The following is a 27,125-nucleotide window of genomic DNA, read 5'->3' as shown; positions in this document are numbered from 1 at the left end:
ATGAAAATATGGCCGGTTCTCGTGAACGGTATATATTTACTACTTCACTGATATTTTTTATCCTGTTTTTTTTCAACCTGCTACTTGGGACAATTCTTTCTATACAGTTGTCAGAAACAATCAAACTAAGTTGTCGTACAAGAAAATCAGCGCACTTTGTTGATTAAACAAACAAACAAAAAAGGCCATAAAATCCCTAAATTAAAGCTACATGAATAAAGTTCATTAGCTAATAATAATGTATTAAATTTAGGTATAATTTTGCGGTTTCCCTGCATGTGAGTCTGTCTGCTAGTCATGCAAATCTCTGAATTAATAATCTTGTATCACTAAATATAGCAAAATGCTTTTTTACATTATTGACTAAACATGAAACAAGATAAGAATTCTAGCATATATAAATTTTAATAGATTTTTTTTTTACATAAGTTGTTACAGATGTGATCAATGCTATGGTATTTTTTTTTTCCTTTTTCGCATCTTTTCAAAAGGCATCCATGAGTGTCTCAGTAAAGAAAATCACACAGGCTGATAGTTGTCAATCCTTTCCAGCAATGTCTCAGAGTAACCAGGAGAATAATACCTGTAAAAGATGGGCCGATCAGTGGAACAGCAAAAAAACTATACAGCACACTAAAGTTTACAGCATTATAAATGCACTTTGTTTGGTTTAAAAATATGTTGATATTGTATTGTTATTATTCAAATAAATGTGTAAGAACCTGACAATCTCTTCAGGATAGCAGTTGTTGATTGCATTGATATATTCCTGAATTGCAGAACCAGGTTCTGCTTTGATCTCCTGTACTTTCTTCAGACCACCACTGGTAACAAACAAGCGACGTGCCTTACTGTCATGAGGAAGAACCTGTAAGATTGGGAGGAAATAGAAAAGCCATTTGAAATACTCTTATTGGATTAACAAATGCTGATCTCATAAAATGTATTGATGAAGTTCCCGCTACCTTACTGAACTGGCAGATGACATGTTTAAGAATGTTGCTGGGAGCTTCATAGAGAAGAGGCTCCAGTGCTGGTAGATAAGTGCACTTTTGAAGGATGCTCTTCAGTGCCTTCTTGGCCTTTTTTTTTTTAGCATGTAATCAAAGCAAAGAAGAAACAACAATTACTAAAAATCGAATCTAAATGTCAGTGGTTAAAAATAATTTACACAAATGAAAAACAGTATCTCTATCAGTCACTTTACGAATGGGCTCACCTTGGCCTGCAGGTCTTCAGAACTTTCAGTGTCCAAATAGAGATTTAGGAGTTTAGGGAACACATTGGCCACAGCAACAGCTTTTGCGTGCTCTGGTGTGTGTCGGCCGATCTGGCCAAATGCCCAAGCTGTTGCTGCTTTGATGTGATCTTCTTGCTCTTCCTCCAGACAGATAGCCAACTGTGGCACTCCCTACAGAAGTGGAGAATCAATTATGATAATAATCGGTATTATGAGAGAAATACACTACTGTTCAAAAGTTTGGGGTTGGTAAGATTTTTAAAATATTTTTGAAAGAAGTCTCTTATGCTCACCAAAATACAGTAATCAAAATACAAAATACAGTAAGAGCAGTAATATTCTGAAATATTATTACAATTTAAAATATCTGTTGTCTTTTTTATATTTACAAAAATGTAATGTATTCCAGTGATGGCAAGTCTGAATTTTCAGCAGTCATTATTCCAGAATTCAGTATCACTTGATCCTTCAGAAGTTATTCTAAAAAGCTGATTTGGTGCTCAAGAAGCATTTTTTTTTTTTTACAATTATTATCACAGTTGAAAATGTTTGTACTGCTCAATATGTATGTGAAAAACATTATGCGTATTTCAGGATTGTTTGATCAATAGAAAGCTGAAAAGAACAGCATTTATTTGAATTGTAATTTTTTGTAAAAATGTAAAACTTAATTAAATGAATAAAAGGATTCATTTCTGTCAAAAACTAAATTATACTGACCCCAAACTTTTGTGTAGTTATGTGTAGTAGTTAAATTCAAATTTTATGTGTGAGCTTATGAAAGGATGTGATAACGGACTTTAGATACAATCACAGCCATGGCTAAGTTCTCGGAGTGTGTAGCCACATAGCCCAGCATCATGATCCCCGGCAGGCGTACATTCCCTTTGGAGTCCCCGAGGTAGTCAATCACAGCTGCTACGCCCCCCACATTCACTATTATCTGGGACAGCTGAGTAGGAAACACACAATGCAAACAAGCAAACACATAAGCCAGTGTGACATAATGATAAACAATTAGTGTGGCAGACCAGAAAAGCAAAACAATTTTGGGCAGGTGAAAAAAATGGGTGATGCAATGCGGTTTCCAATTGTCTTGTTTCCTGTGTTGCACTGGTGATAAATAACAGACCCACATTCTCCATGGTTTACAGACTAGCTGCCTCACACCATGTTATTTAAACAGGGGGTGTCAAAGAGCTGACAAAGTGGAGATTCCAAACTTACCCAAGCATCTTGAAATCATTTAGTGGCTATGTTATGTATGTGGTAGGTACCTCGGGGGTGTGTTTTGTGATTTCCCGAATAAGAGTGGCGACATTCTTCTGAACATATTCATCCGGGTCCTTTAAGCAAACCAGTGTGGCGGGGAATATCTCGGCCTCCACCACCATCTCAGCTACGTCTATGGAGTGCTTGGCGATTTGGCTGAGAGCTGAAAAAACCTGCCTCTGTAAAGAGGAGGAAAAAATGTACTGTCAAATTAAGCCTGCATGTCATTGATTACAAAATCTGTAGCCTGTGTCACCTTCAATTTGGCATCTGGGTTTAGGATCATCTGTGCTAGGTGGGCGATTGCCCCAGTGTCCACCACGGTTTGAGCTAGCTCTGGGGAGTGTTTGGCTATGTCACTCAGAGCGGAAGCTGCAACCCTCTTCAGGGCGATTTCAGGTTCTTGGATGCATAACACGAGCAGAGGCACAACTCCAGCATCAACCACTGCCTGAGACAGCTCTGCACAGCAGGAGAAGAAATAAACAAAAGGAACATTGACGAATTGCGAGAAAGAATAAAAAATTACCTTTTTATGCAAACTTACGGGCATTATGTCTGGCAATGTAGCTTATTGCCCATGCAGCAGCCTCTTTGACCCCAGGGTCAAACTCCTCCAGGGAGATGACAAGAGCGTCCAGTGCTCCACAGTCCACCACAGCCTGGGCCAGTTCAGGGGAGTGCTTAGCAACAGCCCGAAGCACGAATGCTGCAGCTTTCTTATAGAAACGCTGTGTCTTTCATATCCCAGTAATCCAGAGGAAAAACAATTGATCAGTAAATACACTCGAATGTTCATAAACCAGCAAATCTGCCTTTAATAAACAGTAAGATATATCACATTCTATATTATTCAGTTACATAAAAGGACCTTCTGTGGAAAGTGTTTTATACTTCTGATGAGGCCTCTCTGACAGCGTAATAGCATTCTAACAATGAGTTTTAGTGCAAAGCCTTTGGACCGCCACTTTATAGTGTTTTTTTTTTTTCTCTGCTTCTCTTTCTCTCCTTTTTTCCTTCCATTTCTGTCACCTGATGAAGTTTGGGTTCTGTCTTGGCACTGTTGCCTTTGGCTTGTTTAGCTGGGGTCTAAAAGACATGCATTTGCCAGCACTGACACTGTCAGGTGAGCATAAAAAACTGAATTGAGCTGAATAATGACACTATTGTCTACTGCTTAATAGATTAATCCAAATTGTTCATAATTCATGAATTTTGCAACATTGACACTGTTATTGAACTGAATTCAATCAAAATTGAACTGACTTAAGCCAAGTAACCACACTACTGTCTTCTTATCACTGAACTGAACTTGTTTAAAATCAGCTCGTTATTATACCGCGGCAGCGGTCGCGGCAGTCGTCGTGTGAAGCCCTCTTAGTGTGAAGACCAAAGAGTGTAAAGACCATCGACTCTACCGTGCGACTCCACCGGGCAGGGACACCGGCAAGGGATAGTATTAGCTTTTTATTTAATTTTTTCATTGATATGTTTATTATTGAAATGTTGTTGTTATATGCATGTGTTAATTTTATTTAATTTCTTTATTTTCTTAAATATGTGGGTAGATAGTATTTCTAGAGTTGTAACTTTTTAGTTTTAGTTACTTTTTCTTATTTGTAAGTCGCTTTGGACAAAAGCGTCTGCTAAATGACAAAAGTAAAAGTAATAAATGAACTTAACAGATATTGAACTGAATTGAACTAAATCAACAGAACTGAATGCAGTTGCATAATGACACTTATAGCTGCTTTATAGCAGAATTTGCATGATTTACATCAATTCTGTTATTTTTCTGTTTAATACTTAAATAAATTAACTTGACTTGACTTATTCTGAACAATTCTTCTACTGGCAAAAGAGATATGGTCTGAGATCTGCAGATGTTGTACTACCATGAACTTAAAAGTTTCATAATGAAACAATATGTAAATTTTCAGTCCTTTTACAGTTTAAAGTCATTGAATTTAAATAGTGCAAACAAACTATAAAATGGAAATGAAAATGATTTAAGCGTGGATTGCTTGACTGACAGTGTTAATGGAAATTTTTGCATTGTGCCAACTCAAATGTAGGCATTAAAGTTTGACACCTCAATGCAAACCTATTCATTTAAATTAGCGGTGAGAGGCACAGCTAAAGAAACTCACGTTTTGCTCAGCCAGGGAGTACACAAGCTGAGGAAGAATGTCTCCCTTTACTACAGCCTCAGCCAGGTCATCGTTATAGTTGGCAAGCCTTCCGAGAGCCAGAGCTGCTGTCTGCTGAATAGTTGGGACTGCATCCAAAAGGAGAGGCCTCAAAAGGGACATTACACCTAAGCCAAAGAGAGTGAGCACATTTGTGCAGGGGAGAAAACAGGAGTGGAAAGACACTCGAGAGCAGATCAGGGGAGGATATACTTTCAAAGATTTAAATCACGTAATAAAATATATCTAAACAAAATGCTCTTCTAATTTCCAAAAGAGATCAAGCATGAGCGTACACTCTAAACAATAATTCAGTGGATCTGTTGCCACTGCTTAATTTAATGCATTGGTGCATGTTAAAAATTCCAATTTATTGATTTAATTAAACATCTTAAGTTGCAAACATTTGTTGTTGAGTTGTCCTGACATCTTAATGTTGATAATTACATCAACGTAATATTGTGTGTAACTTCAACTTAAATATTTGTGTTAGTTTGTTTAGAACATTATTTAAGTACTAACTCAATGTAATTAGCTCCATAACTTCATTTTTCAAGTTCACGTTTCAGGTTCCCAGCATGCTTTGCATGTGACTGAATAATGAGCGGTAATGTAGAAATAAACTAATATTTTATGCATTTCTATTCAAGATCAGAACAGGAGAAGATTTATTAATGTTCAGTGTTCTGTTCTTTTGGTATTTAAAAGTGTTTCTGTTATGTTGGTGGTTTTTAAGAGATTGCCATTGTGCTGAGGAGTAGAGCATTTGCTTAGGTTGAGAACAGACTCACTGGGTATAGTCTTATATGCTGTTTCAATCAGAAAGCATTAGGCTGAAAATGCTAAAAGATTGGTTTCCTGACAGCATTAAGTATTGTTTCATCAAAAAATAATATTTTAGAAGTTTTTGTAACCAGTGTCCACGATTGAATCAAATTTAAACGATGTGAAAAAACTAATTAGAACAACTTAATTTTTATGAGTATTCAACTTAATAATTGTTAGTTTTAACACAATTTTCTAAGTATACATAACACAATATAGTTTATTGGTTGAACTTAATTTCAGAAGAAATTGCCTTAACTCAAAAAAATTTATGCAAACTGTTGCGTTAATTTTTTTTGTTGCGTCCAAACAATATTTTTTACAGTGTATGTATTCCTTATTTCTGTAATATTAATTAAAAAATGCAACTTTGTAACTTCTTTTAAAGACATTTTGTCCAGAAACATTCATTGTACTGTGTTTGGGAGAAAACGATATATTGTTTTAGATCCACGTACAAAGAAACAATTGCTATGGCCCCTTTTTTACCCCCATCAGTCCTGAGTGTTGAAAGGTTTGAAATAAATGCTTCTTTTCTAACATTATAGGTAAGGACAAATAAATAGATAAATAAAATAAAAGGAAATTTGAATTTACTTGAAGCTTGGAATTTGGCAAATTTGTAAAAAGTGAAATATTTGAATTATTAAATTAGAAATTATATTAGATAAGAAGTATTTACAAGCAAATGCCATACCACACTTCATGCAGAAACCTCCCTTAAACTAAATATACATTTTAAACACTCACCAGCATTTTGAAGTGTTTCGGTATTTTGTGGTCTTGCTGCAAGATCTGCTACAGTTTGCACAAATTGTGTTCTTGCCTTCTGGTACTGCTCAAACACTGCATAATAATAATAACAACAATAATAGACAAAATAAGACGAATGAATGGCCACAATTATAGTAACAAACTGCAAAAGTAAGAACTACCAGCCGTTTTAATGAATCTTTTATCTCACTTTCTCACCTTGCAAAATCTGTCGTTGTGTCATAGTTAAATGAGTCCCAAATCGGAGCAAAAAACGACAAAATGCTGCGTGATTGCGACCAAAAACAAATGTACGTTTAAGCTTCCATTAGGAAAGAGCGTTTTGTTGTGACTTTGAGTTTAGAGGAGGCGTGCAACCGTTGTCTTGGCAACAAACCGGAAGTGATGAGTTCGGTGAGCCTGCTGTCAATGTTCTTCAAGCGTTTCGTGTTGAAACACACATAAATCAAGGACAGTGTTGCATGATGTTGGTGTCCAGATGTAATAGCAGGTAAAATAATCCCTAATTAGATTGGGATATTATATAAAATTCAAAAACAGTCGATGAATGTGGGATATCGGGACAGAGCAGCTGCCCCCACATTAGTTTCTAGCACTGATATTTAGTCATTACTGGTCTTCACATTTTCTTTAAACATGTTTCAGAACAACAGAGCAACTTGTGCATCTGGGCAAAAATTAATCTATCGTCAAAGAGAGTTGTCGCTCTAGTTTATTATTATTTAACCCTCTTCAAACTTTAATAATGCGGTAATTTGAGCAGGTTCATAATTTCCCGGATGCCTTTCATATTTTCTTGTCTCTAGGCGTATATGTTGCATTTCACGCACTTTCTGTCCTGTAACATATTACACTGAGTGTTTGGCCAATCACTTAAAACATTAGAAATTATTCTGTATCTGGGTCTAAAATGGTAAAAATATAAGCTTGTCATTTAGGTTGTTGTAGCCTATCTGGACCATTATTGGACAAGTAATCCATTTATTAAGGTTACCTAGCCTATATATTTTTTTAAGCCTTTCAAACAAACCGGACTTTTAAAAGCCAGCTCAAAGTTGAGAAGTGTATTCATTAACTTCAATGTCACTTCTCTCATAATGAGCAAGGCTTTTCAACGAATTTGTTTAAATGCTGTTGAATGTAATTAAGAACATGTAGGCCTACATTTATTTGTACGGTTCATCATGACATCAGCCAGGGTATAAGGCAAAGTGAGCAAAGATTAATACATTTCTGGAAAAAGCTATTTTCTTCATTTTTAAAAAGAGATTATTTTGTCCACTATACCAGCCTTTGCTCATTTTCACCTCTAAATTCACTACTAAATTCAGTCAAAATCACTGGTGGTAGGGATTTTCTTATGACTTGTTTATTCTATAACAACTTAAGCAATTTATAGTGTTATTAGGTCAAAATTGGTTTTATAAGATATTGTCGCCTTGCAAGTCAGAGTGGGCAAAAAAAAAAAAAAAAAAGATTACAGCCTTGAAAGAAATTTAGTCATACTATGGAAGTCCTAGCACCGGCAAAATGTGCTGAGAAACTGCCTTATTCTACAAGATTTCTAAAGTCTTTGAAGACCATGTCGACCAGATTATTACTGAAACTGTCAATATAACAGACGAACTGCATACCCCGTTAAAACAATTAGCCTAGCTTTCATTACCCCAGTGTAAGTAGCCTATTCAGTCAAGCACTCCTCGCCTCATGGAGAGATTCACCGACAAATTCTCCGTTTCTAACGACCGACTGGTACTTTGCACACAAAAAAAAGGTCTGACTGGGTACTTACAGGCTACTAAGCTTGTCATCTGTTTGAGCTACAGCTCGTGAAGTCAGCACCTGCCTCACAATACCTTCTTCGCAACAGACATGAGGTCAAATGGATTTGATCGTAAATTAATCAGATTAATTTCTTCACGTTTATTACCAGTTTACCGCACAAGAATATATTGCCATCCACGCTTAAGGATGTTGGCTGTCTTTATGCGTCAAAATAAAAAGACCAATAATAATAATAATAATACTGGACCACACTTTATTATTTCTTTAAGTTTATTGTCTACTGAGAGATGAGCTAATACTGGAAAGGAAAATGGGGCCTCTTGAATACTAAAACGTCAAGTTTGTTCACCATAATACTTATTTTACATAAAAGTAAAAAAATATATTCTGATATTGTGCAAATTTTCAGGTGCATTTATCTCTCTTTGTATGATTCGAAGCAGCATTAAAACGCAAGAAAACGATTGAAAGTGTAAAATGTTTTATTCAGATGTTTTATACTGTGCAACAGTCACAATACAATAGCTGTCAATAGTCTACAATCGACCAATAAGACAATGAACACTGAAGACATCAAAATGTTGTCCAGAATAAGAAGTTTGGGGTATAACAGTGGCTGTTTGTCTTTTGACAAATTCGTGTGTAATCGCTTGAAAGCAGTCTGAAAGATATAGGCTGTGTGCTACAGGACTGGAGCATGACCTCGAGACCAAATGACGGACCCGAACCGGCTCAGTGGAGCAAATCTTTCAATAACAGCAAAGATTAAACTTGAATCTCCAAGAACTTTGAATAATAAAAATTATTACGCCGCCTACAACTTGACGTTGCATTTCTTCATCCCTTTGCAGTCCTAATATAGTATTTTGTCCTTTAATTTTGAACTATATATATGCCTTTCTTTGATACATTATTAAAGGCCAGAATATACCAGGAATGTTTAGTACCTAACTACCCCAGAAAAGGGAAACTAAAATCAAAAGTAAATGCTTTTTGATCATGCTTTTAAAGAACATTATAATACACATGTAAAATACAAGCAACAGATAACGCAATTTGTTTAGGGAAACTGTAGACCGAAAGTAAAAATATATAAAAGATAGGTGTAATTCAGTCATTTTTGCATTTTGAAGATGCCACAACCGTCGCTGTGAGCTCCACTTTGCAATCAAATGGGCCTCTAACGTTCTCACGCGAACTTAGAAATGTGACCAATGAAGAGCGTAATTTCCACTATGGTAAAGTTACATGTATAACATATTGATAATAATGACAAAAAGAAATGGATCTACATGACACTACGTTGGCATGAAAATAGCTGGATTATATCTGGCGTTGGCTTCATCTTGTAGTCCCATCTCCATCATCCCGACGACGTGGAAGATCCGTTCAGCGCCGTCTTTCGCACTTTGTTGCCAAAGGTGAACTGTCGATTTGGGCTTGTCATCGTCGTGCCGTTAATAGGATTGGAAATATGGGTGAAATGAGGTTGTGAGGGCTGAACCAGTGTGCTTGGACTCGGTAGAGGTGAGGAGGTGGATGGAACTCCAGCGGGACTGCTGGCTTTATCGCTGGCTGAATCGCTTTCAGAGCGGTTTGTATTGTTCACGCCATCTTGTGGATGGGTTATCTTCATTTTTTTACAGCTGGGCCGCACGCGGTATTTCAGAGGCAGTGGTCCATTCTATGGGATGTGCAAAAATAACAGAAGGCACCTTTTTATTGAACAGTGCATACTGAACAACTAAAATTCTCAAACCACAAATTAACTAATTGTCGAAAGATAAATAAATGACCTGCTTGAATATTTCACTTACTTCTTGATTTAAGACCAAGTGTGTAAAGTAACAGTCAGCAGTCAGATTTGACAGTAAACATGTGAGAACTTACTCTTCTCCAAGTGTAGATGTAGGCAATGTCCATTAATGTGTAGTAATCCTTCAAAGGCTCATCCTCATACATAACTTCAATCTATTCAAAGAACGATAATATATATAGGCTAAAAAAAATGCACCAGTCAATAAATACAACACCATAATGAATGATGCAAGATCAGCAAATCAATAAATAACAATACCCTCTTTCTATAAAATTACATGATGAAACACTGAACTACTAAACTTCCACTGTAAACAGATTTTTTTAAAAAGGCCAGAAACTTAATCTGCAATAACACAGATCACATTACCTGAAAAGTAGGAGGTATATCCATTTTGCTTCTCAGAAATTTCCTCAAATGCATCACAGTCATTGCAGCAGGGCACTGTAAGTATCTTTTATTATTAACCTGTGTGGTTAATAATAAAATAAATTACACAAATATATTATTCAGATAAGCTTTACTATTGGTGTAATCTGTATCACCATCCTTACAGAGAGAGAAAAAAAAGGACTTTCAGCATCAAGTACTTCTTAATTACCTCTTCTTTTTGCCTCTCATCTGTGCTGCCTTGCTGTTGGACCCTGAACAATAAATAGTCCAATTGTTGTAAATTAAATACTAAATTATAACTTCTCATGTTTCAAATAAAATATATTTACGCTTGAGAATTTTTGTACGCATTTTCAAAACTCTTGTAACAGCACAGACAGATACACTGACAGCAAAAATCACTTACAGACATATGTAAACATACCTTTGATCAAAAAACTCTATTGACAGACTGATAATTTCATCATCTGTGATGATTCGCTTGTCTTCATCAGCAACTTCTCCTCGATCCTCATTTGATCCATTTGCAGCTTTGAAAAAAAAGATGAATTATATCTTAAATTTAAAAAAAATTCAACAATTAGACTAAACAGTTACACAACACAGTCTGTTCAAATGGTCTTCCTAACAAAACCAACTTATTTACTTAGGTACATTAAATACTTACCATCAACAGATGGGTGTTCAGCATAAAAATCTCTCCTACGCTTCATTTCATCTGCACAGAAAAAAGAAGTTTACGGATCAAAACATGTGTAAATAATTACAAACAATAAAAATAATCTTTCACAGTGATTGACTTACTTTTGAAAAGACCAGGAACCAGCTTGTATACAATGTCCTGTAGAGTTTTGTCAGACCTGTGGAGGAAGGGGTGTTTTTTGCAATCAACTCAAATTCATGTTATTTCCTAATTCTCACATTAAAAGGCATGAACAGAAAACACAATATACAGCATTTGAGATAAAAACAAGATGTCAAATGTATGCATAATCAGAATTAATTATGAATAACTATTTACAACAAGTGGAAAGATGGAACAGACAGTGATTTTAAAGATTACCGAATATTGAGAAGTGGCTTCGTTTTGTGGACCTGCACATCACATATGGGACAGTATTTACTGGTTTCCAGGTACCGGACAATGCACATTTTACAAACTGAGGATTAGAAAAATATCAGCGGATAAGACACTTGGTCTGGGTATGTTGCATGATTTATGATAGATATAGAAAAATAGAGCAGCACAACTCATATACTCACATGAGTGCAAGCATTCTATGATTGTTGTTGCATCTATGAAATATCCACCACACAAGACACACATCAAATGGGGATTGAGCTCCGTAATCTTGATCCTTGTTGTACGATGCATCGTCATGGGATGGAAAAAGACCCTGCAGGTGCATGAAAATAAGATGATAAAGATTTGGAACTATAAACAACTGCCAATGAAAACAATCATGAGGACTTAATTACATGAGACCTTACCATTTTGTTATTATATGCTGTTGCGTATATTTACGGAATAACAGAATTGGCGCAATTTTTAGATCATCTCTTACACACGGGTCTTCGGGGCTGTGAAACGGCACGATTGCGATGTAAACTATCGTTATATCGCAGCATAATCGCTACACTATACACAACACTGCACAACGCACAAATATACCAATATACAATATGAGGACAGTCTGCGTAAATGAACTTTACGTGACGAACACTTCTTACGGTTTCTATAGCAACTAAAGCTGCGTTACTTGGCAACGTACCAAGCAGCTGAAACCGAACGTTCCGCGTAGAATGCAGTGAACCCGTACATTTCGATTTAAAATTAGCATCTCGCCTATTAAACATGTTATAACGGCCTTTCAAAATAACATTGTCTCTTAAGACCTCGCATAAAGAGTTGAAATAAAAGACTGAAATTCCATGTTATTGATGATGCTGATCTTGGCTTTGCTTTGACATTCTCTCCCTCCTGGATCACTAATGTTGCAGTCGTTCATTGCCCATGAATGCACCTTACATTAAACTAATACCCATTTGACATCACGATTGTCGTCATACGCTGCTATGCCTGAAGTTTATTTACGTTTGTCAAAAATCCTGTTTTTGAAACCCCTTATTACGTCGGGGCATTCTCTAAGAGCCGAGGACACGTGCTATGAAGTGCTGAAGGAGCGCACAACCGTGCGAAGACGACCAGAGTAGCCTAACTCTTGCTAGATGAAGCATACCAAAAGTAGGTTACTGCAAGTAGTTATAAAATACGTTTTAAAGATTATGTAACTTGCTGTAAGATAATCATGCATTAAAGGGTTTTGTCATATGACTGTATGAAGTTAAGCCATCGGACTGTACAAAACGATTTTAAGAACACGCGAGAAAACCAAGCACCTGACACTAATTCTAATTTCACGTGAGAGGGTATCAAAACATATGATGAATATAGCCTACACATCTGTAAGACAACTTTCAAGCCCAGATCAAACTACAGAGGAAAAAATGTCAACCTGTGCCCTTGCTTATTAAATAAATAAAGGCGTTCATGATCTAACATTTATTTAGTAAAGCATCCACCAATCATGTAGACTGGTTATAAAAACAAAACCACAAACTTTTTGAACTCTGACTAGACAAGCACTATGGTGATGGTGGTAGTATACGTAGGCTATAGAATAACTGTCAAAAGGAGGAAGTGACCCTTAAACATGAATTGTGCCACGTGGGAAAGTGCCGAGTTTACAAAGCCCTGTCTGGCCTATCTGGATGAGTACAGGTAGCCTAATGAAATCCCACCTGATTAAGCAGATAACAATACTCGAAATGCTGGAAGACCGTGTTAAAGTCATCAATATTATAAATAACATGCCACTTTATATTTAGCTCTGACAGTCACAACTAGCCTACATGGAGTCAGAGAAGTGATATTAAACAAAATTATTCACTCAAGTCTCAGGTATACAAAGTGTGGTTTCTAAATAAAAAAAACATAAGCGCAAGTGAATAAACTTATTAATAAAAAAAAATCAAAAACAAGATGCCGGAAAAAATCAGTTAAAACATTTTTCTTCTTGACGTGACAAGCCACTGTAAGGCTTAGCCTATATTATATTAGATATAAATAAGCGAAAACTTATTGTTTGAGCTTTTTTTTTTTTTTTTATCTGAATGGTAAAGTACAGTACTGTGACAAATGTGTTTGCCAAAGTCCAACAAACTGATAACCAAACCCCTGTGTAAGCCAGGGTATCTAGAGAAGCATTCTTCAGGTCATTTGGACAAATGAAAGAAACCACTAAAAACATTTTAAATATGTTAAATAAGTAGATAAATACGTGTTGTTTAATCAACCACCCATCATCCGTGAAGTGAACGTTTGCTGTGAACCGCTGAAAGCTTTGTCCTGTATCTCCGACAACATGGCACGTTTAGGTTACCGTGTAAATTTAAGTTAAGAAAACGCACAAATAGGTACAATTCACCAAAACGACTAGTTTATCCGGTCGTAAACATCATACAGATCGTATATCTATAAAATCAGATAACTACTCAATGAGACAACGAACAGAAAATCCTTTAGAAATCAGCCTCACATGAACAGTCGACCCGTTCCTACCCGATTTCGCGTGCACATCAGGATTCATTATTAACTAAACCGTTTCATTTAGCCAGAAACGCCAAGCGAACATAATGTTGCCCATAACTGAATATCATACAGCAAAACAGGAATCAATCGCACAGCCAGAATACGATATTACTAGATAAAATAACTCAAATCTATAAGCACGCGGAGAGACGGAGCCAGTGTTGCGTACGCGAGCCTGTCAGTTCCCGCATCCACTCTAACACACGTCTCCATTTTACGCTCACAAAAACACAGATGCATTTAGAGCACAGAGTGTGAAATTAGACGTTGGTAAGGGAAGATATCGAAGAACACATACCTTACGGAGCAGGAGCGAATAGGCTAGCCTGGAGGTGGTTAGACAATGAAAGTTAGGAGGCGATCAGTAGAAAATGAATACGAGCCAAGCGGCCATCTTGAAAAGGGCTGCAGACGCTGTCAATTGCAATAAGAGAACGGCGGAGCAGGGCGCATTTCAATAAAAACAAAAAAATAGAAGAGGTCCGGTTGTCGATGTGTGTGCTGTGCTCAGTTGCAGATTTGTAAGCGCTCTTGAATGTAGACCTCCGGCCAGTCAAACGGCCAGGCTGATGTGCGTTTTCTCTGGGCTAGCGCCTTCAGTCTTCTCTTCGAAAAATGCTGCGCTGATGGTTCAGTGGAAACTGACACCGTCCCCAAAATGGCTTGTAGTTCGACCGCCCCGTGCATCACGTGATCTAATTCCTTAAGGGTGGCCTGGGAATATGTGTCGGTGTATTCAACGCTGCTCGTGTTCAGCAAATAACAAAGAATTGCGTTTCAAAGTCTGTTTGACCGTGGTCCAGCTTGTAAGGTTTACACAACTGAGTTCTTGTAGATCAGCTTTGAACCGTTTGCTACTTTTGTCTGCAAAATGATCTCTATCCCTCAACAGCTTTGAAGAATGTAGGTAGGCTAATTCATAACGGAGACATTATGAATTTACCATAAAATCCGAGTCAGCTGGTCTGTTCATAGAGAGTCGGTTAAACTAAATAGCACAAAGGCGTTGAGGAAGCTGTTCATAAGCCAATCACTAACTCGATAGTCTGTTTCTAAATTAATTCATGGTGGTGAATGTAATGCAGAGGGCAGAAATCTGCGCACGTTCCACTTATGGCCGGGAGTTCACATAGAAAATAAGTGCTATTTTTGCTGCTACAAATATGACTCAATAACAGTTTCGCAGAGTAACACAATAATTCCGCATATTCTCATTAACTTCAACGTATTAACCTATAAAAACCTGCCCTGACCCTCAGCCTCACGAATTTTTAGTTTCTATAGTAGAGAGATAATGCGTTGTTTGTATCAGTAACGGGATCCAGAGATCAGACACTAAATGTCGACCCCCCCCCCCCCCCCCCCCCGGAAACCTGCGTTTATCAACAAAGACAGCTGACTGAGCTCTGAAACAATTACACAAATGCAGCTTTACTTATATCAAAGTGATTTTTTTATTGTACATTTTATGAAGAGAAGCTAGAGAATACTAGTCGATATGTGCAAGAAGAATTCAACAGAAAATAAAAACTGATGGGGCACTGCGTCCTGAAGGAAAGACGCGTTTCGCTCATTAATCCTTGGCATCCGAAATCTAGAGATCCAAGAATCCAGGAATCAAGACTGGGTTGCCCTCTCGAGACTTTTTGCTGCGTCCTTCATTTTTCCAATCAAATCCTAGACACAATTCAAACAATCCAGTTTATCCACCAGCAAATACGTGCATGTTATTTCGCACCATTATTTTGCCAAGTCAAATTTCTCTCTCTGAGCTAAACATAAAATCAAAACTTATGCTGCAACACTGTTCATGTAGGCTAATATCCAGGTTATGCGGTATAATCTTAAATGCCAAAGCAATCTTTCATTTAAAAATAATCAGTTGGTTGTCATTGTAAACCTCACAAGTTTTGAGTTTTACGCAAACAAGTTAATTACATTATGGAACCTTCTGGTTTCAGTTTGCTAAAACTTGTGGGCCGATTCAAAACGTGAGCTGCTGGGATATTTGTTACGTGATTGTGACCATGATTGAGTGCATGAGAATTTTATGACTTGATCTTTCGGACAATTCACCTTTGTGTCACCCCTACAACAAACACAGGCATCTGTGTAATGACTAAGATAATAAAATTACCAAGCAGGCTTTTACAGAGGCAGAAACCCAAAGCTGATATTTCAATATGGCTTACCATAGAATCAATGGGTTATATCAATTAACGGTCAATAATAATAAAAACAATAGATAATTGTTTAATTTATTTCAAGTCTCAATTGATCTTGTATGTTTCTTTAGACCAGGACTTGTACAATTAGGATGGCCCACAAAATGTAACTGTATGACAAAGTGACCTCTATGGAGAATTAAAGAAACATATAAATAGGCTATTATACCCAAGCCTTAAATAACCTCTTGAATCATGTCATGTTAACGTGTCTTTAATATTAATTACTTGAGGATAAATCAAACTAATGATCATGCAACGTTGTCGTTCACAATAAATACCTGAAGTTGGTCCATGGTGCAACTAAAATTAATTTCCGAAGAAGCGCCAGCCCTCTGCAAAAGTAACCAAAGTTTATTCAAAGTGAAGAAAAAAACAACAGCAATTACTGGACATAGCTAGCCTATATGTACTACATACCTGGGTGTTTAAGGAAATGAGGTATGAAGGCTGATTGACTTTATGCACATGACTATTCTGTCGAGAAAAACAATGGTTATGAGATAATTATGTATTAGAAGTATTATAAACACTAACTTATAGAAACAACATACCTTTAAACAATACTCAAGACGCCATTCAGCATCCGTTATATGGGGAGGACATGTATCAATGCTGAGGAGCATAAATAAATAAAATATCGCGGCGGCCATTAGAGTTACACAGATTTTTCATGCTTCATTACACTCTGCAGAACAGGAAAAATACACTATTTAATCGATTGTGGTAAACAAAGTATAGCCGATATAAAATTTCTCACCTTGACAATAAAGATTCCAAATTTTTCTTGTGTTTCTAAAAGAAAAGAAACATTTAATATGCTGCAGTGCAACTATATTTTCATTCAGAGGATGCGGACCATCGGCATACAAAACATTACCTGGAATGAATTATAAAATGCATCCACTCTTTCATTCTGGAATCTGACGTCTTCAAGACATGAGCTAAAAGAGCACACGAGATCTTTAGAATGGAAATGTGTGTTGTTGTTGTTTTAAGTGCTAAACAGTTTTAATCTTCAGAAGACCATCTCGGGTCATGTTACCTAATAGTTGATTTATCTGCATTTTGCTTAACACCTTCCAGAATGAAGGTCGTTGCCGCGGTATGGCAGTGTTTCAAGGTAGTCTGGTCGATGTGCCTCAATTCTGGGTGACCTGCGAGAGATGAAAAATTGCTCTCAAGAGAAGCTTTTGTACGTGCGTGAAAGAGAACAAGGAGAGCTCACAAGACACGTACGTGAACTGAGCCAACTAAACTAACAATGATTTGGTAATACAAACGTACCATTATTTGCCACGCCAATTAAGCGCATTAAATACACACTGATACAGAACGTAGATAAGCGAGAAAAAAGACAAAACATATGCTTAGCGGTTAAATAGCGCAGAGGAGGTATTTTACTTAGATGAAAGACATGCAGGCTGCGTTTGACCACAACCAAGTAAATGTTCATGCGTCCTTATACACATTTCAGTTCTTAAAAAGAAGAATGCATCGGTTATCACACCATGTTTTTAACGTGATATGTGTTATTAGCTTAGCTAATACGGCTAAGCGGAGGATTCATTACACTGTATTGTGTTAGCACAGTATGCAAGGATAGCGACCAGTCTGTCAGCCCTTGCATAGCTTTAGGGCTAGGTGATATATAATATGTGCAGCCTTAGAAAATAACATCAGCAACAGACACAGCGCAGCGCGACTTCCTTCTTGTCTGGAAAGCACCGGAAGTAATGCAGCACAAAGAAAAAAAGCTCAATCATCTTACCTAGAACGCTTTCGCCTAGAGAAGAGACCAGACTGTCGAACGCGGCCTCCGTGAATATAGTAAATGATTTCAGGTTGAACACATTAGGATCGGCCAGGGTTTGAAGCCCTTTCATCACTGATTCCGACAACTCCATTTTGAGCAGACTCGCTAGCCTTGGTCACATGAGCGCGTCAGCTGATCTCAAGACTTGAATTGTCGGAGAATGAGACACAGTACTGATACACAACGCAAAGGCCTATATACTTGCTGTTTTGCATTATGTTATTGACATAACCAGGATAAAAGCACTCACATATAAATGGTTGTTAACGACTGAAGCGAGATCGTTTCCGCATTTTCAGTCCTGAGTGCTGATAGACTTGTGGACACATCCAGCGCATCCGTATTTCTACCACTGCATGTCTTTATATTATAACTATATTAGAATGATTCTTGAGGAGGCAGGATTCTAAAAGGCTTTAGCGCAGCTTCATTATACTGCTTTTAATTCAACAAATTGAATACCGCTTGCAGGCACCTCATTATTTGTTAAGCGACATAAGATATTCTGTAGCTGTTTGTCCACTTGACAGGCTCAGTTCTCCGTTACTCTGCCAGTCACCTTTGGAAGATAACCCTTAGCTATAAGTTACTCCTCTTAAACGGCTCTTTTACTACAAAAAAAGGAACATATTGTTTTACAAAATACAGAAACAAATCTACTTTCAACCATAGTTTCCAAAAGCTAAGCAATGAGGGAAGATCTGAAATTTAGCAAAACACAACCTAGGCTTCTTAAACTTTTTTAAATTAGGCTATATGGTTTTACAGCTATTACGCTCTTAAACATTTACACCCTTTAAAATGTTTTATATATTATAAAATCAAATATTAAAACAAGTTCTTTATGTCACAGATTAGTGGTTTCTGCGTTCTTTAAAGCACAAGTAACTCTAAAAACTCAAATTTCTCGTATGACATCCGGTTGTAAATTCTATTTTGGCTCTAAGGGAACCTTTATTTTTATGTAGTGGTTAATTACAAATCAGCTTAACAACGTTTTCGAGCGTCGATCAGCACTGAAGAAACAAAACCTTAATTCATAAATGTTATACTAAATTAGTAGCTATTCCTTCTAATATAGGTGAATATAGAATATATAATAATATAGGTGTTCAGATATAGAATAGACAAGTGCAAAATATTTTACTATATATAAATACAATTATTTTGTCTCTTTACGTTCAAGATTTCGGAAGCAATGTTCCAATTATATATATATATATATATATATATATATAAAGATTAGACAAAGGTCTACAGAAAGTAGACTCTGAGTAAAATCTGAGTAGCTATTGATAATGTAACATAGAGATTTTAGTAAAAATTAAAGTTAAAATGTGCCCTCCTTTTGTTGGTTTTCAATAAATTTGGCAGATGATCTGCTCGCCGCGATGTGGATAGGATCCGTGGTGTTCATCAAATAAGTAGCTAGTTGTTTAATTATTAGGCTATATTTAATCTTCAAAAAATACTGAATGAATGAATGATGTCCTCATGTGTATTCGCATGTGTATTCTGTTACATTATTTATTTGTTTATTTTATTTGTATTTATTTATTTCGTTAATTCATTCATTCGTTCAAGCTACATGAAATATTCCTTAACATACAACCCCTTAACGAGATAATCTATGTATAATTTATTATATAAATAATTTATTATTATTTAATTTTATTATTATATATTAATGTGAATTTATTTATAATTTATCATTTTATAATTTATAATTTAATCATTTATAATTTAGTAATACTAACACTTTTATTGTATAATGTTTTATTTTTATTCATATATGTTTGGTAAATAATTTTCTCACACTGATCATGCGATATCAAGAGGTTATGCAATAAATGTTAATATTATATTACATAATAATATGTATAATATAATAATATTATAATAATTGTTAACATAGGACCATGCATGTACTCGGTTAAAAACATTCTGTTAATCGGGTAACCTTGCTTTGCAACCTTTTGATATAGAAGCTTTAAGATTGGGGGGGGGGGGGGGGGGGGGGATACGCAAAAGAGTTGGTCAGACTATTTGCGTTATCACCCCGAAGTCAAATGGCATAGGCTATAGAATATGCATGATGACCCATATTATTTGTTTTAGTTAAAGAAGCACACCAAATGTAGAAGAAAAATAAAACTGTATTATTAAGGTCATTGCTCTTTGTCAGAATAAGAGCTTCGAGCACAGTTTTAAGGCTGAGCATTACTGCAATCATTAAAACATCGCCTGTCTGTTCCTCAAAGTCACAAACGCTTCCTATCACTTTTCATAGAATACAACAGGAAAAGTCCCAATAAAGCGTTTTTAAAAGAATTTCAATAAAGTTTATCAACGTCATTATATGCAATTCAGCTAGCTGAAGATTTTTTTTTTATATATATATATTTTGCAAGTAACATTTTTAGTTTGAAAACATACAAAGATATTTGGATTTTAATAAGATGTATTTTTTTCGAACCCTCAAACAGAACAGCGGCCGTTTTGGGTAATGCCCAGACAAGAGATTGTGCAACAAGATGGATGTGACGTGTGTACTTATTAAGTGTTTCACTGAAAAACTTTCTGATACCAGCAGCTGTTAACTAAGGGGGTTCTTCGACAGCAAATGTTTAGAAGAACGTTCATGCTAATAGGGGAAAACTCTGTTTCAATTAACCTTTTGAGCCACTGGTGCTTTTTTATTAGGGGGAGGAGATATTTAATAGCCATTAGCCTATTGTTATGGGCCGTTTTGTTAAAATAACAATTTTATTGCTTTGTCAATGTCTTCGCACCATACAGCAAAAGCTCTAGGGTCAATATGGAGAGCCTATAGCCAAGCACAGCAATGATTTAGAAGTAATATGAATATGATCCAACTGTAAAATACCCTATAAAGTTGAGAGAAATTTGGCACTATATAGTGAAAAAAGTAAGTGTAAAAATTTTAAAATGAAAGATAAAATATCCTAAAGTCTGACCAATTTTATTTCGCTTGGTAGGGCAGTATTTCTTTGAAATGAAAAGGCATTATTGGTTGCATAAATGCGTTTATTTATTGCTCCTTTTTATTTTAGAAATCAGCATATATTTAGTTTAAATGTGATAAATTCGTTAAATCGCTGAGTTAAATTGGTTTTAACTACACTGCTCTCCTGAAATTAAGCTCTTACATCTGATTTAAGGAAATAAGCCATAATATTCAACAATACGAGGTCCTATACAAATAAACAAAACTAGGCTAAACAAACATTTAAAAAGCCATTTTTGCATCATCTAATATTTTTATTTATTAATTTGAAAAGCAAGTAAATAAAATATTGAATGTATTTATTTATATTTAAATGCGTTTCGCGTGGCAGAGGTGTTGAGAGAAAGTAATTATGTGGTGGCCTAACTGTGTTTGGCCAATCATGCATATCACAGTCAAGATTGATCTTTAAACTTTTTCTTTTCTTTTTGAACTTCATCTAACACATATATTTTCTTAGTATGAATGAATAAACCTGATAAATTAACCCAAGAAAACTGCGTTTCTGATAATATAGCCTACAGTTGTATGACAATGTTACTAATCTTGAAGTGACTTGATTTTAGGTTTCTCTAATTAAGAGAATCTATATTTAGCATTCATAAGGGGGAAATAATATTTATAGAATGTATGTTAATTGTTTAACAGGAAGATGAAGAAGGATAAGAAAACAGATAATAATAAGCTAAATAAATCAGAAAACAAAAATGAAACCAGGAATAGGAAGAAAAAACTGTCAGAAACAGTACTTTTCAGATAAAAAAAAATAGATATAATAATACTTTTTATTTTAGTTTTACAGTTTTGTATGGAAGCCCGTTCCCACCACCTTAAGAAAAGATATAATTCTGTAAGTCATAATAATGAGATACTTTCTCCTAATAATAACTTAGTTTCTCATAATAATGAGATACTTTCTCATAATAATGACTTAGTTTCTCGTAATAATTAGAAAATTTCTCTTAATAATGAGATACTTTCTCATAATAATAACTTTGTTTCTCGTAATAATGAGATACTTTCTCATAATGGGGTGGTGATGGCGCAGTGGATAAGACACATGCCTTTGGTGTGAGAGACCCGGGTTCGAATCCACTGTGAGACACCAATGTGTCCCTGAGCAAGACACTTAACCCCTAGTTGCTCCAGACCTCTGACATATATAGTAATTGTAAGTCGCTTTGGATAAAAGCGTCAGCTAAATGAATAAATGTAAATAATAATGAGATACTTTCTCATAATAATGACTTCGTTTCTCATAATAATGAGATACTTTCTCCTAATAATGACTTCGTTTCTCATAATAATGAGATACTTTCTCATAATAATGACTTAGTTTCTCATAATAATGAGATACTTTCTCATAATAATGACTTAGTTTCTCATAATAATGAGATACTTTCTCATAATAATGACTTAGTTTCTCATAATAATGAGATACTTTCTCATAATAATGACTTAGTTTCTCATAATAATGAGATACTTTCTCATAATAATGACTTCGTTTCTCATAATAATGAGATACTTTCTCCTAATAATGACTTAGTTTCTCGTAATAATTAGAAAATTTCTCTTAATAATGAGATACTTTCTCCTAATAATGACTTAGTTTCTCATAATAATGAGATACTTTCTCCTAATAATGACTTAGTTTCTCATAATAATGAGATACTTTCTCATAATAATGAGATACTTTCTCATAATAATGACTTAGTTTCTCGTAATAATTAGAATATTTCTCTTAATAATGAGATACTTTCTCCTAATAATGACTTAGTTTCTCATAATAATGAGATACTTTCTCCTAATAATGACTTAGTTTCTCATAATAATGAGATACTTTCTCATAATAATGACTTAGTTTCTCGTAATAATTAGAAAATTTCTCTTAATAATGAGATACTTTCTCCTAATAATGACTTAGTTTCTCATAATAATGAGATACTTTCTCCTAATAATGACTTAGTTTCTCATAATAATGAGATACTTTCTCCTAATAATGACTTAGTTTCTCATAATAATGAGATACTTTCTCATAATAATGACTTAGTTTCTCGTAATAATTAGAAAATTTCTCTTAATAATGAGATACTTTCTCCTAATATTGACTTAGTTTCTCATAATAATGAGATACTTTCTCATAATAATGACTTAGTTTCTCATAATAATGAGATACTTTCTCATAATAATGACTTAGTTTCTCATAATAATGAGATACTTTCTCATAATAATGACTTCGTTTCTCATAATAATGAGATACTTTATCATAATAATGACTTCGTTTCTCATAATAATGAGATACTTTCTCATAATAATGACTTAGTTTCTCATAATAATGACTTCGTTTCTCATAATAATGAGATACTTTCTCATAATAATGACTTAGTTTCTCGTAATAATTAGAAAATTTATCTTTATAATGAGATACTTTCTCCTAATAATGACTTAGTTTCTCATAATAATGAGATACTTTCTCATAATAATGACTTAGTTTCTCATAATAATGAGATACTTTCTCATAATAATGACTTAGTTTCTCGTAATAATTAGAAAATTTCTCTTAATAATGAGATACTTTCTCCTAATATTGACTTAGTTTCTCATAATAATGAGATACTTTCTCCTAATATTGACTTAGTTTCTCATAATAATGAGATACTTTCTCATAATAATGACTTAGTTTCTCGTAATAATTAGAAAATTTCTCTTAATAATGAGATACTTTCTCATAATAATGACTTAGTTTCTCATAATAATGAGATACTTTCTCCTAATATTGACTTAGTTTCTCATAATAATGAGATACTTTCTCATAATAATGACTTAGTTTCTCATAATAATGAGATACTTTCTCATAATAATGACTTAGTTTCTCATAATAATGAGATACTTTCTCCTAATAATGACTTAGTTTCTCATAATAATGAGATACTTTCTCATAATAATGACTTAGTTTCTCGTAATAATTAGAAAATTTCTCTTAATAATGAGATACTTTCTCATAATAATGACTTAGTTTCTCATAATAATGAGATACTTTCTCCTAATATTGACTTAGTTTCTCATAATAATGAGATACTTTCTCATAATAATGACTTCGTTTCTCATAATAATGAGATACTTTCTCATAATAATGACTTAGTTTCTCATAATAATGAGATACTTTCTCATAATAATGACTTCGTTTCTCATAATAATGACTTAGTTTCTCATAATAATGACTTCGTTTCTCATAATAATTAGATACTTTCTCATAATAATGACTTAGTTTCTCATAATAATGAGATACTTTCTCATAATAATGACTTAGTTTCTCATAATAATGACTTCGTTTCTCATAATAATGACTTCGTTTCTCATAATAATGACTTCGTTTCTCATAATAATGACTTCGTTTCTCATAATAATGAGATACTTTCTCATAATAATGACTTAGTTTCTCATAATAATGAGATACTTTCTCATAATAATGACTTCGTTTCTCATAATAATGACTTAGTTTCTCATAATAATGACTTCGTTTCTCATAATAATGAGATACTTTCTCATAATAATGACTTCGTTTCTCATAATAATGAGATACTTTCTCATAATAATGACTTCGTTTCTCATAATAATGAGATACTTTCTCATAATAATGACTTAGTTTCTCATAATAATAACTTAGTTTCTCATAATAATGACTTAGTTTCTCATAATAATAACTTAGTTTCTCATAATAATGAGATACTTTCTCATAATAATAACTTTGTTTCTCCTAATAATGAGATACTTTCTCATAATAATAACTTAGTTCCTCATAATAATAACTTAGTTCCTCATAATAATGAGATACTTTCTCATAATAATAACTTTGTTTCTCCTAATAATGAGATACTTTCTCCTAATAATGACTTAGTTTCTCATAATAATGAGATACTTTCTCATAATAATGACTTAGTTTCTCATAATAATGAGATACTTTCTCCTAATAATGACTTAGTTTCTCATAATAATGAGATACTTTCTCATAATAATAACTTTGTTTCTCCTAATAATGAGATACTTTCTCATAATAATGACTTTGTTTCTCCTAATAATGAGATACTTTCTCATAATAATGACTTAGTTTCTCATAATAATGAGATACTTTCTCATAATAATGACTTAGTTTCTCATAATAATGAGATACTTTCTCATAATAATAACTTAGTTTCTCATAATAATAACTTAGTTCCTCATAATAATGAGATACTTTCTCATAATAATGACTTAGTTTCTCATAATAATGAGATACTTTCTCATAATAATGACTTAGTTTCTCATAATAATGAGATACTTTCTCCTAATAATAACTTAGTTTCTCATAATAATGAGATACTTTCTCATAATAATAACTTAGTTTCTCATAATAATGAGATACTTTCTCCTAATAATAACTTAGTTTCTCATAATAATGAGATACTTTCTCCTAATAATGACTTAGTTTCTCATAATAATGAGATACTTTCTCCTAATAATGACTTAGTTTCTCATAATAATGAGATACTTTCTCATAATAATGACTTAGTTTCTCATAATAATGAGATACTTTCTCATAATAATGACTTAGTTTCTCATAATAATGAGATACTTTCTCATAATAATGACTTAGTTTCTCATAATAATGAGATACTTTCTCATAATAATGACTTAGTTTCTCATAATAATGAGATACTTTCTCCTAATAATAACTTAGTTTCTCATAATAATGAGATACTTTCTCATAATAATAACTTAGTTTCTCATAATAATGAGATACTTTCTCATAATAATAACTTAGTTTCTCATAATAATGAGATACTTTCTCCTAATAATGACTTAGTTTCTCATAATAATGAGATACTTTCTCCTAATAATGACTTAGTTTCTCATAATAATGAGATACTTTCTCCTAATAATAACTTAGTTTCTCATAATAATTAGATACTTTCTCATAATAATAACTTAGTTTCTCATAATAATTAGATACTTTCTCATAATAATAACTTAGTTTCTCATAATAATTAGATACTTTCTCATAATAATGACTTAGTTTCTCATAATAATGAGATACTTTCTCCTAATAATGACTTAGTTTCTCATAATAATGAGATACTTTCTCCTAATAATGACTTAGTTTCTCATAATAATGAGATACTTTCTCCTAATAATAACTTAGTTTCTCATATTAATGAGATATTTTCTCCTAATAATGACTTAGTTTCTCATAATAATGAGATACTTTCTCCTAATAATGACTTAGTTTCTCATAATAATGAGATACTTTCTCATAATAATGACTTATTTTCTCAAAATAATGACTTATTTTCTCGAAATAACGAGAAACTCTCATTATAATGACTTATTTTCTCAAAATAATGACTTAGTTTCTCAAAATAACGAGAAAGTTTCTCATAATAATTACTTATCTCATAATAATGACTTATTTTCTCGAAATAACGAGAAACTTTCTCATAATAATGACTTATTTTCTCGAAATAACGAGAACGTTTCTCATAATAATGACTTATTTTCTCGTAATAATTACTTATTTTCCCGAAATAATGACTTATGTTCTCGAAATAACGAGAAAGTTTCTCATAATAATGACTTATTTTCTCATAATAATGACTTATTTTCTCGAAATAACGAGAAACTTTTCTCATAATAATGACTTATTTTCTCGAAATAACGAGAAACTTTTCTCATAATAATGACTTATTTTCTCATAATAGTTACTTATTTTCTCATAATAATGACTTATTTTCTCATAATAATGACTTATTTTCTCAAAATAATGACTTATTTTCTCGAAATAACGAGAAACTTTCTCATAATAATGACTTATTTTCTCATTATTTTGAGAAAATAAGTCATTATTATGAGAAAATAAGTAATTACTATGAGAAACTTTCTCGTTATTTTGAGAAAATAAGTAATTATTTCGAGAAAATAAGTCATTATTATGAGAAAGTATCTCATTATTTCGAGAAATTTTCTCATTATTACGAGAGATGTTTGCGGCGTTTACGGCTACGGCTTTGACCAGCAGATGTCGCTAGCGTGCCGCCACTCATGCATTGCGCATGCGTGGAGTAAGTAATTAT

General features: G+C 33.9%; 3 protein-coding genes across 5 annotated transcripts; all 3 read right to left on the bottom strand.

The window, feature by feature from the left end:
* Window positions 1-381: 381 nt before the first annotated feature.
* Window positions 382-6,647, bottom strand: spag6 (sperm associated antigen 6). Of its 2 annotated transcripts, none has more exons than XM_079406334.1 (11): window positions 6,499-6,629; window positions 6,277-6,372; window positions 4,663-4,829; window positions 3,060-3,249; window positions 2,769-2,974; window positions 2,518-2,691; window positions 2,040-2,192; window positions 1,220-1,411; window positions 966-1,082; window positions 723-868; window positions 382-583 (listed from the first exon to the last, which is right to left on the bottom strand). In XM_079406334.1, exons 1-11 carry the CDS (start codon window positions 6,521-6,523, stop codon window positions 520-522), a joined length of 1,530 nt encoding a protein of 509 aa, XP_079262460.1. In that variant the 5' UTR covers window positions 6,524-6,629; the 3' UTR covers window positions 382-519. The 2 variants fall into 2 exon arrangements, with proteins under 2 accessions (XP_079262460.1, XP_079262461.1); XM_079406335.1 differs by having other exon boundaries at window positions 392-583; window positions 3,060-3,243; window positions 6,499-6,647.
* A 1,904-nt stretch (window positions 6,648-8,551) lies between these two features.
* On the bottom strand, window positions 8,552-14,954 carry bmi1a (bmi1 polycomb ring finger oncogene 1a). The gene is made up of 10 exons (XM_079406353.1): window positions 14,248-14,954; window positions 11,561-11,694; window positions 11,361-11,457; window positions 11,102-11,157; window positions 10,965-11,015; window positions 10,722-10,827; window positions 10,506-10,548; window positions 10,274-10,372; window positions 9,976-10,056; window positions 8,552-9,769 (listed from the first exon to the last, which is right to left on the bottom strand). The coding sequence occupies exons 2-10, from the start codon at window positions 11,676-11,678 to the stop codon at window positions 9,449-9,451; spliced, it is 972 nt and encodes a 323-aa protein (XP_079262479.1). The 5' UTR covers window positions 11,679-11,694; window positions 14,248-14,954; the 3' UTR covers window positions 8,552-9,448.
* Window positions 14,955-15,382: 428 nt separating this feature from the next.
* Window positions 15,383-18,338, bottom strand: commd3 (COMM domain containing 3). Of its 2 annotated transcripts, none has more exons than XM_079406354.1 (8): window positions 17,946-18,338; window positions 17,220-17,331; window positions 17,055-17,118; window positions 16,935-16,969; window positions 16,729-16,789; window positions 16,595-16,651; window positions 16,456-16,509; window positions 15,383-15,626 (listed from the first exon to the last, which is right to left on the bottom strand). In XM_079406354.1, the coding sequence occupies exons 1-8, from the start codon at window positions 18,079-18,081 to the stop codon at window positions 15,567-15,569; spliced, it is 579 nt and encodes a 192-aa protein (XP_079262480.1). In that variant the 5' UTR covers window positions 18,082-18,338; the 3' UTR covers window positions 15,383-15,566. The 2 variants fall into 2 exon arrangements, with proteins under 2 accessions (XP_079262480.1, XP_079262481.1); XM_079406355.1 differs by lacking the exon at window positions 17,946-18,338 and adding an exon at window positions 17,462-17,909.
* Between the last annotated feature and the right edge of the window lie 8,787 nt (window positions 18,339-27,125).

This window comes from Barbus barbus (assembly GCF_936440315.1).
Source record: "Barbus barbus genome assembly, chromosome: 44".
Lineage (NCBI taxonomy): Eukaryota > Metazoa > Chordata > Actinopteri > Cypriniformes > Cyprinidae > Barbus > Barbus barbus.
The sequence above is the reverse complement of the archived record's forward strand: the minus strand, read 5'-3'. Positions and strand labels throughout refer to the sequence as shown.

What these genes read in the sequence shown, in the direction of transcription:
- spag6 (XM_079406334.1), bottom strand. Translation starts at nt 6,523, where the DNA reads ATGACACAACGACAGATTTTGCAAG. An exon ending in CTGAAGACCTGCAGGCCAAG is followed by an intron (nt 1,083 to 1,219) that starts GTGAGCCCATTC and finishes AAAAAAAAAAAG; the next exon opens with GCCAAGAAGGCACTGAAGAG. An exon ending in TCATCTGCCAGTTCAGTAAG is followed by an intron (nt 869 to 965) that starts GTAGCGGGAACT and finishes CCAATCTTACAG; the next exon opens with GTTCTTCCTCATGACAGTAA.
- bmi1a (XM_079406353.1), bottom strand. Translation starts at nt 11,678, where the DNA reads ATGACGATGCATCGTACAACAAGGATCAAGATTACGGAGCTCAATCCC. An exon ending in CATAGAATGCTTGCACTCAT is followed by an intron (nt 11,458 to 11,560) that starts GTGAGTATATGA and finishes TCTAATCCTCAG; the next exon opens with TTTGTAAAATGTGCATTGTC. An exon ending in ATATACCTCCTACTTTTCAG is followed by an intron (nt 10,057 to 10,273) that starts GTAATGTGATCT and finishes TTCTTTGAATAG; the next exon opens with ATTGAAGTTATGTATGAGGA.
- commd3 (XM_079406355.1), bottom strand. Translation starts at nt 17,630, where the DNA reads ATGAACATTTACTTGGTTGTGGTCAAACGCAGCCTGCATGTCTTTCAT. An exon ending in CATTTTATAATTCATTCCAG is followed by an intron (nt 16,970 to 17,054) that starts GTAATGTTTTGT and finishes CTTTTCTTTTAG; the next exon opens with AAACACAAGAAAAATTTGGA. An exon ending in TTGGAATCTTTATTGTCAAG is followed by an intron (nt 16,790 to 16,934) that starts GTGAGAAATTTT and finishes TATGCTCCTCAG; the next exon opens with CATTGATACATGTCCTCCCC.